This window comes from Spea bombifrons, chromosome 2 (genome assembly GCF_027358695.1).
Source record: "Spea bombifrons isolate aSpeBom1 chromosome 2, aSpeBom1.2.pri, whole genome shotgun sequence".
In the NCBI taxonomy this organism is placed as follows: Eukaryota; Metazoa; Chordata; class Amphibia; order Anura; family Pelobatidae; genus Spea; species Spea bombifrons.
Genome location: NC_071088.1, coordinates 115,040,084 through 115,049,290, shown reverse-complemented (window position 1 = coordinate 115,049,290; position 9,207 = coordinate 115,040,084). Strand labels below are relative to the sequence as shown.

General features: G+C 38.5%; 1 protein-coding gene across 1 annotated transcript; it reads left to right on the top strand.

Moving 5' to 3' along the window:
* The first annotated feature begins 2,102 nt into the window (after nucleotides 1–2,102).
* LOC128475232 (25-hydroxyvitamin D-1 alpha hydroxylase, mitochondrial) lies at nucleotides 2,103–8,470 on the top strand. The gene is made up of 9 exons (XM_053457701.1): nucleotides 2,103–2,375; nucleotides 4,482–4,672; nucleotides 4,969–5,165; nucleotides 5,291–5,491; nucleotides 6,233–6,396; nucleotides 6,537–6,703; nucleotides 6,946–7,027; nucleotides 7,306–7,503; nucleotides 8,112–8,470. Exons 1-9 carry the CDS (start codon nucleotides 2,172–2,174, stop codon nucleotides 8,223–8,225), a joined length of 1,518 nt encoding a protein of 505 aa, XP_053313676.1. The 5' UTR covers nucleotides 2,103–2,171; the 3' UTR covers nucleotides 8,226–8,470.
* The last annotated feature ends 737 nt before the right edge of the window (nucleotides 8,471–9,207 follow it).

Here is a 9,207-nt window from a genome sequence, read left to right as displayed (position 1 = left end):
AATCCACACACACATATACCAATCCACACACATACACCAATCCACACACATACCAATCCACACACATACACCAATCCACACACATACACCAATCCACACGCATACCAATCCACACGCATACCAATCCACACGCATACCAATCCACACGCATACCAATCCACACGCATACCAATCCACACATATACTAATCCACACACATACACTAATCCACACACATACACCAATCCACACACATACATACACCAATCCACACACACATACCAATCCACACATATACACCAATCCACACACATACACCAATCCACACACATACCAATCCACACACATACCAATCCACACACACATACCAATCCACACACATACCAATCCACACACATACCAATCCACACATATACACTAATCCACACATATACACCAATCCACACATATACACCAATCCACACACATACACATATCCACACACATACACCAATCCACACACATACACCAATCCACACACACATACCAATCCACACACATACACCAATCCACACGCATACCAATCCACACGCATACCAATCCACACGCATACCAATCCACACGCATACCAATCCACACATATACTAATCCAAACACATACACCAATCCACACACATACATACACCAATCCACACACACATACCAATCCACACATATACACCAATCCACACACATACACCAATCCACACACACACACCAATCCACACACATACACCAATCCACACACATACACCAATCCACACATATACACTAATCCACACATATACACTAATCCACACATATACACTAATCCACACATATACACCAATCCACACACATACACCAATCCACACATACACCAATCCACACATACACATCCACACATATACCAATCCACACACATACACCAATCCACTCTCACTGTATGCTTTCCTACCTTTCCTCTTTTCTCCTTACAGCTCCTTTTCATGCTCTTCGCTCCTCTTCTTCTTCAGTTCTTCTGTCTTCTTCCGAGGGCACGGGGTTCAGAGGGCACGGACAGCGGTGGGCGCGGCTTCAGTGTTGTGCGCCGGGATCTGACAACAAACCCCGGCGCACAACAGCTGTTGCCGCGCGGATCACAAGGGAGCAGTATCGGAGGTCTTTACCGGACATCCGGCTCCCTTGAGTGATTTTAAGCCGGATGTCCGGTAAATACCTCCGATACTGCTCCCTTGCGATCTGCGCGGCAACAGCTGTTGTGCGCCGGGGTTTGTTGACAGATCCCGGCGCACAACACTGAAGCCGCGCCCACCGCTGTGTGTGCCGGCGCAGGGAGAAGGAAAGCCCAGATCTCGCGCTTTCCTTCTCCCTGCGCCGGCTGATGACGCCAAGTCCCGTGGCTCACTAGGGGGCCGCATCAGTCCGGAACGCGGGCCGCAATTGGCCCGCGGGCCGGACTTTGGACATGCCTGACATAGAAGAAGGATGGGAAGTAAAAGCACTAACTCTAGCCCTACATTCAGGCAGATAGGAATCCATGTCTGCACATATAAAGTGTCTTTAGAAAAGTACAGAATCTCCATAAAGTTGTTTTTTTGTTCTCTCAGTTGGAAGGTAAAGCTAAGCATGGTCCAGCCAACGTGTATAGTATGAAATAGGAACATGGCAAAGCTGGCCATCTGGTCACCCTACTTTATTAGTGCTTGAGCACTTAAATGGTTAAGCCTAAAAATCAAATACTGGTCATTAACCCCAAATCATTACCGAGCAAATCAATGTTTTAGGGACATATTAACCCAGCAGTGTGTCCCATCCCCCTCCCCTCCCAACACACACACTTTCTCTAATGCCTGTATCATCAGGTGCCCATGTGCATGGCAGGCTCCTGGCATCAGCCCAAACACACATCCAACGCCTACGGCCACTCCCCCTTTCCTCTCATTGGATAAGCGCTCATTCTCCTGCATTATAGTCACCCCCCTCGCCATTAATAAATGACTACAGGAAAAAAAAGAATAATATTTAGCTTGAAGGATGATGAAACGGGTTGGGGGCGTGGCTTGTTTTACAAATCCATTCTTTCTGGCGCTGGGGTCTCACCGAGTGTTTAAGTATAAATAGAGTTGGCACAGCCGAAAGATGCCACAGAGAAAGGTGCCCCCTGGTCGTTGCCCGTCTATCCGAAAGGGACAATGGCACAGTCACTCAAATTGGCCGGCAGATCTGCGCCCATCTTGAGAATGTTTCCAGAGTTATGGGCTGAGTGCGTCTTTAACAAGTCAGAGAAAATCATTAAGAGGCACAAGTCACTGGCAGACATACCGGGACCGTCTGCAGTCAGCTTCGCCGCTGATCTGTTCGTAAAGGGAGGACTGTCCCGTCTGCATGAGCTACAGGTAAGGATGTCTAGGTATATAGAATGTTCATATAAATCGGATTGGATTACTGAATGGACTCGATTGAATGAATTCCTAAATTCTATCTATCTATCTATCTATCTATCTATCTATCTATCTATCTATCTATCTATCTATCTATCTATCTATCTATCTATCATTTATTCGTATCTATCATCTATCTATAATCTGTATATCATCTATCCATATCTGTCTATCATTTATCTATCTATCTATCTATCTATCTATCTATCTATCTATCTATCTATCTATCTATCTATCTATCTCTATCTATCTATCTATCTATCTATCTATCTATCTATCTATCTATCTATCTATCTATCTATCTATCTATCTATCACTTCATTCGTTCATACTTTCTTGTTCTATTTAAGACATTTAATGGTAATGATCACACTTATTTGTACAGTAATGATCTGTTACATACATATACAATATTCTTTTTAGCATTGCATTGCTTGTAGATGTTTATGCAATTACACTTATATTGCCAAATACAAATTTGCCACGAAGAGCATGATAGGAGTTGTAGTCCATAGCAATTGACATGTACGGATATTTTACTATATTATTTTGTTTTTATTAATGATCCATTCATCCATACATGTAAAAGGGGTTTGTGGAAACTGACTCAGATTAGTCCAGTAATAGTGCTTGTCCATGGTTAAACTGGAAAGATTGCAACAGAAGTACAGTAATAACCTGTTGGGTGCTCCTATCCCCTGGCTAGACCACAGATTACAGATCTGAATCATATCTGTTTCCTTTATTACTAATATCCTTTTTAATGACCTAAGTATGTGAAAACCCCTGACGTGTAGCGATTCTTTTCAGCACCATTACCTGTGGACAAGGTCTTTGCTGGAGTAACAGAAACAGATCTAACCCTTTGAGCACCAGAACAGCCAACAAATTGGTTGGGGTGAATTAATGTGAAAGAGTTAAATTAGGCTTTTCAAAATAGACCCTTTGCATTTTTCTTGTTGTCAGATCTATGTATTCTACATTCGGCTAACATGGCATCTTGGTACTGCTTGTACTACAAAGTCTAGTTGGCAATGCAGAACCCAGCACAGGTTAGGCTGGCAGATCATCAGCCTTGACTGACCATTATGAGAGTCATATTCCACACAGGTTGAGGAGCCAGAGGTTGTCAGTTAAGCAATCAGAAGAGAGACGTGTTACATACCGCGGCCAGTGATCAGTTACTGTACACAGAATGCGCCTCTCTGCCTTCCCTCTGCTTTCTGATGCAAGAAATCAGCTGTTGGAAAAAGTCTTTAATGATGATCATTGACATTGATTTATTTCATTCACCGAGCGCGAGAAACTGAAATAGTGGCTGTTAAAATTGGCTATAATTTATATTGTGGAAAGGTGGTTGTTTTAATTATGCCTGACAGTAATTAAACACAAACCTGCACGATATACTGTGATTTATATTTTAGGGTATATTTTTAGTTTTATCATTGCATGGTCTGTATTATAGACAGTTTTCTTATTTTTGATCAGTTTTCATCGGAATTTCATTTCTGTGAACTTCATTTTTTTTTTTTAAATATTATTTTAATTTTAATAATTATTTATTTTTAAGTCACCTATTATTTTCTGTTTATTGGGGTCCAAAATAATTAATATTCTACAAGGCACAAACCTAATAGCTAAAAAAAAATAAAAATCACCATTTGCCCTGGTGTACATTTAGACGAGCATCCCTTCCATTATACGGGTGGCAATTATACTTCCATATAAAAGAAGTGATCATGCATTTGTAACCTGGACACATTTATGTCTGTTTAAACATCATGAATTCTCTACATTCCATCCAATATTAAGTATTTCAATGCCTTCAACATTCACATAATACAAAGAGCTTCAATGCTGCCATCTAATTATTGGCCTTGGAACTTTTGGTGTAAATGCTTTAATATCCTATTCATTTCCATACATTTTTTTCAATTGATTTTTATGTGAGGATTTAATGGTGAAAACAACCAAGAAGGAATCCATGTCTGCCCATAGAGTTATAAAGTCTCTTTAGAAAAGTACAGAATCTCTATAATGTTTTTTTGTCTGTTCTCTCAGCTGGAAGGTAAAGCTAAGTATGGTCCAGTCTGGAAGGCAAGCTTTGGCCCCATTCTGACAGTTCACGTGGCAGATCCAGCTTTAATCGAGCAAGTCTTAAGACAAGAAGGAAAGCACCCAATCCGGTCAGATCTTTCTTCATGGAAAGACTACAGACAGTGCAGAGGACACTCATATGGACTACTTACAGCGTAAGTAACTTAATAAATGCCATTTATATTCCATAACAACATGATGTTTGCAGAATGAAGAATGTTTGCAGAATATATTGATTGTTACACATTAGAGGATTTAGAACACATCCCACTGTAGACCATGTAGGTGGGTATCGTGGCAATGCACACAATTGTATACAGAACTGCGTTTTGTCATTTCAAATATTTGTACTTTGAATAGTATGGGAGTATCGCACTTTTTCTGAATGACAAGTAGTGTGACATTTTGTATAGATTACCATTTGTTTATGGGTTTTTTTTGTCTATTGCAGAGAGGGGGAGGAATGGCAGCATCTTCGCAGCACTTTGGGGAAACACATGTTAAAGCCCAAGGAAGTGGAATCTTACAGTGGTGTATTGAACGATGTTGTTGGTGACCTCATCAAGAAGATTAACTACCATCGTGATCAAAGCCCAAACTGCACTGTCAAGGATATCTCCAATCTGTTCTACATGTTTGGGTTAGAAGGTATATATTCACATAGATACTAGTTTATCTTATGTTAAGCAATATGGTCTTTCTATTGGTCTTTAAGTGGAATGTAGCCACATTTCTTAGTGGTAAGCCACATCTTTTCATCTCTCCCTCTGTAGGTATATCTTCTGTTCTGTTTGATTCACGGATCGGTTGTTTAGAGAACACCGTACCCAAGGAAACAGAAAAGTTCATACAGTCCATCAACACCATGTTTGTGATGACCCTATTAACAATGGCCATGCCTAAGTTCCTGCACAGAATCTTCCGTAAACCATGGCAAAAGTTCTGTGAATCCTGGGACTACATGTTTGCATTTGGTGAGGACTTTTTTTTTATATTAAAAAGATTTAAAATTATTAAAAATTACCACAATGTTTACAAATCTTTGACGAGCTAATAAAAATCATGTAAAATAAATCAATAAAAAGGCGCATTATTAAAAGAATATTTTGTTATAAAAGTTTTCCTAGGTAATTAAAATACGAATTCTTGCAAGAACATGTGTTTTCTGAATAAATTGTGATCTTCAAAGCCATACATTGCTGCCATTGACATGATATACAAAGACTTATTATTTAATGTAACATAAATTCAGCAGGAACTTCTGCTATATAATGTGTTACTCAGTTAAGCAGCTGTAAGCCCTGTGGTGTTTCCATTTTCATGTACACTATCAGCTAAAACTCCAAGGTCTATTGATGATTTCCTCTTTGTGAAGGACACAGCTGAGTTTTCATCAGCTTTTTTTGGATCTTGACTCGTCGTGGTCTATTGAACTTTATCAGGCAAACAGTAGGGCAAGGTGATGATGAAAGCAAATATTGATAAGACCAAATACAGTATAGGTTTAACTTCATAGGAGCTCAGCACTTCCGATAGTGGCTTTGTGTGGCTTAGAGATATAAGTTGCATGGACATACTATTAATAATTATGTATATTATCTCCCGAGCCGGCTTGCTCATGTGCTGCCGAGAAGCTCATTGATAGTGTTGCATCATTATACGCATGCCTATTTGGTACATTGTTATAGTTTTAATGTAATTTTTCTGTCTTACAGCCAAAGGTCATATTGACCAAAGAATGGCCGAAGTTGCAAAGAAACTGGAACAAGGCGAAAAGGTGGAGGGGAAATACCTTACCTATTATTTGGCACAGGAGAAAATTCCCATGAAATGCGTTTATGGCAATGTCACAGAGCTACTGTTAGCCGGCGTAGATACAGTAAGACCTATTCTCTTTATATGAATATTACCACCTTAGGTTAAAGACTTAAGCGATCTAAACATACCATTTCTATGAGCTTTAGTTCATTTCTCTTAATTTGATGATTGAACTCCCTTTTTTTACTTTTTTTATCCTAGATTTCAAGCACACTCTCCTGGAGTCTGTATGAACTAGCAAGGCATCCAGATATCCAGACTGCTTTGTACATGGAAATCAAGGAAGTGTTACAAGGAGAACTAATCCCATCAGCCTCCCACGTTGGCAAGATGCCTTTAATGAAAGCTGTTGTCAAAGAGGTGTTAAGGTAAGAAGTAAATCTAGATTATATAACAGTTTGAATGAAGTTTGTCTATCATAAAGTTGCCTTATATATTGAGTAGGGTACCCTTTCCAGAATCTTGCTATGGTCACGCTTACAGTACACAAAATGAATGTGTTAAGAGATAAATGACATGTTAATTCTCATAAGCCTACTAATGTACTTTGAATACAAAAGTAATGCAAAATATCAGAGAAAGCTGATTGCGTATTATGCTTCCCTTTCAGGCTCTACCCTGTTATTCCTGGTAATGCCCGTGTTGTAGCAGACAGAGATATTCAAGTGGGAGAATATACTATACCAAAGAAGGTAAGTGAGCATTTATTATTCATTTATTGGCTTTAATGGCATTCTTCATGTCACACAGACACATAAATATATAAATTCAGAATTTGATGGAAAAGAGCCAGTCGATCCCCCTAGTCTGCCCATTTTTCTTTATTGTTGGTTGCCACAAATAGAAACAGAGACTAACAGGGTTTTTGTTTTATATCAGGGGATTTATTTTTATTTAGTGCAGTTACTTTACCATACGAGGAAAAACGTTTGATTGTACAGGCAATTAAGAGCATTTTTTACTTTTGTAGACTCTCATCACCCTGTGTCACTACGCCACATCCAGAGATGAGAAGGTCTTCAAAGATCCTGATGCATTCCGCCCAGAACGCTGGCTGAAAAAAAACGAGTCCCATCACCCATACGCATCCCTCCCATTTGGTTTCGGCAAGAGGAGCTGCATTGGAAGACGCATAGCTGAACTGGAGGTTTATCTGGCATTAACAAGGGTGAGTGGCATCACAGATGTCCAGTCCGTTTTACTGATTGTTGAGTGGGGGAAATGGGCTCAGCATGTTTCAAAATGAAGGTTATTAGATCACTAGTGATGTCACTGTAGGACGTCTGAGTTTGCAATCAGCCACTTCCTGTGTTAGAATAAGTGCAACACCTAACACTCACTCACATAGCCATATCCTGCACATTTTTGAGTGTGTTTTACACATATCATAGTTCCCTCTATAAAACTTTTTTTTTCCTGTTGTCATCCAGCACAGAGTATTCCATTTGCCTATATACACGTATGTATATATATATGTATGAAACAAAATAAAGGACTAAATTATTCAGATTACATTAAAACAATATAATCCATATCATAGAACATATGAAAACCAAAGAATTTAGAGATGAGAATAAAACCATTGGGTCCACAGTGCTATATTTTGTTCATTAGCTGTGTATGAAGTCTTTAGTCAGAAGTGATGCCTTTCATTGGGCCAATTAAGAAGAAGATGTAGAGTCAGATACGCTTTCAAGGACCTCAGAGATAACTATCTTAATTTTGTATAACATCTGTGGCATATACACTGGTTAATGACCATGATTTCTATTGCAGATTCTCACTCACTTTGAGGTGAAACTCGAACATCCTGGTAGTTTGGTGAAACCCATGACAAGAACGCTTCTAGTACCAGAGAAGGAAATCAACTTGCAGTTTCTGGAACGATAGCTTTTGCCATTGTCTTATTTAACTGGCAAAGATGGCGTACATCAGTAATTCCATGACATTAAGAAGAGTCTTTGTCCCATGTGCCTTAAACTATTTCAGAAACCTTTACAGAGAAAGCTGTTAACAACATCCATACAATCCTTTGGAACTGTATGTTAACAGGTCCATCACAAGTTATGGAAACCACAACATCACGACACGATTCATTTTTTGTTTACAAAGAGGGCAAAACTCAGCCAGAAATTACAAACGGTGCTCATAATATTAAACTCATATTATTTTGTACTAAAATTAAGAACTTCGGAAGTACTGAGATATGGCAATTATAGAAGGAGTTATTCGGGGGATAGGAAATGCAGAACCCTGATATTTGGAATATCTAGTACACCTTCCCCATTTTGTTGTCATCACAATTGGTGGCTTCAGCTTTCTGTTGGTAGATTGGGACATCAAGATATGATCTTTAGGTAGCAAAAAACAATTGCTATCCCTAAGGCTCAGTTTCACATATTAACCAATTTCAAGAAAACAAGTGGCATTAGTATACATTGAAATGCTTCCTCTGGATGAAACGCTACGTATTATATTTTGTTTTTATGGATTTTATCAGAATGTCATTACCACCATTAATTCAGTTAGGGCTGTACATATGAATAAGTTATTTTCATAATTCATGGCTTTTTATATATGTATATACAATTATTTAAATATTATTTATTTTCTTGTACATACATACATGGTCATTGCAAGAAATATTGCATATTTTAATGGCAATGTGCATGTTTAAATTATGTTTGAATGCATATTTGTTTATTATGTTTTTTTGTAAAGTAAACATTTTATATTTGAATATATTTATTTTATTAATAAATATTTGACTTAAAACTGTATGACCTGTCTTGTATATGTAAGGATATATAAAATTAAATTTTATGGTTTAAATCAGTAGTTGGGAGGAAACGGTTCATATATAATGTTAGTG

Coding starts and splice junctions, on each gene's coding strand:
- LOC128475232 (XM_053457701.1), top strand. CDS start 2,172: ATGGCACAGTCACTCAAATTGGCCGGCAGATCTGCGCCCATCTTGAGA. Junction 5,492..6,232: donor GGACTACATGTTTGCATTTG/GTGAGGACTTTT, acceptor TCTGTCTTACAG/CCAAAGGTCATATTGACCAA. Junction 6,704..6,945: donor GTTGTCAAAGAGGTGTTAAG/GTAAGAAGTAAA, acceptor CTTCCCTTTCAG/GCTCTACCCTGTTATTCCTG.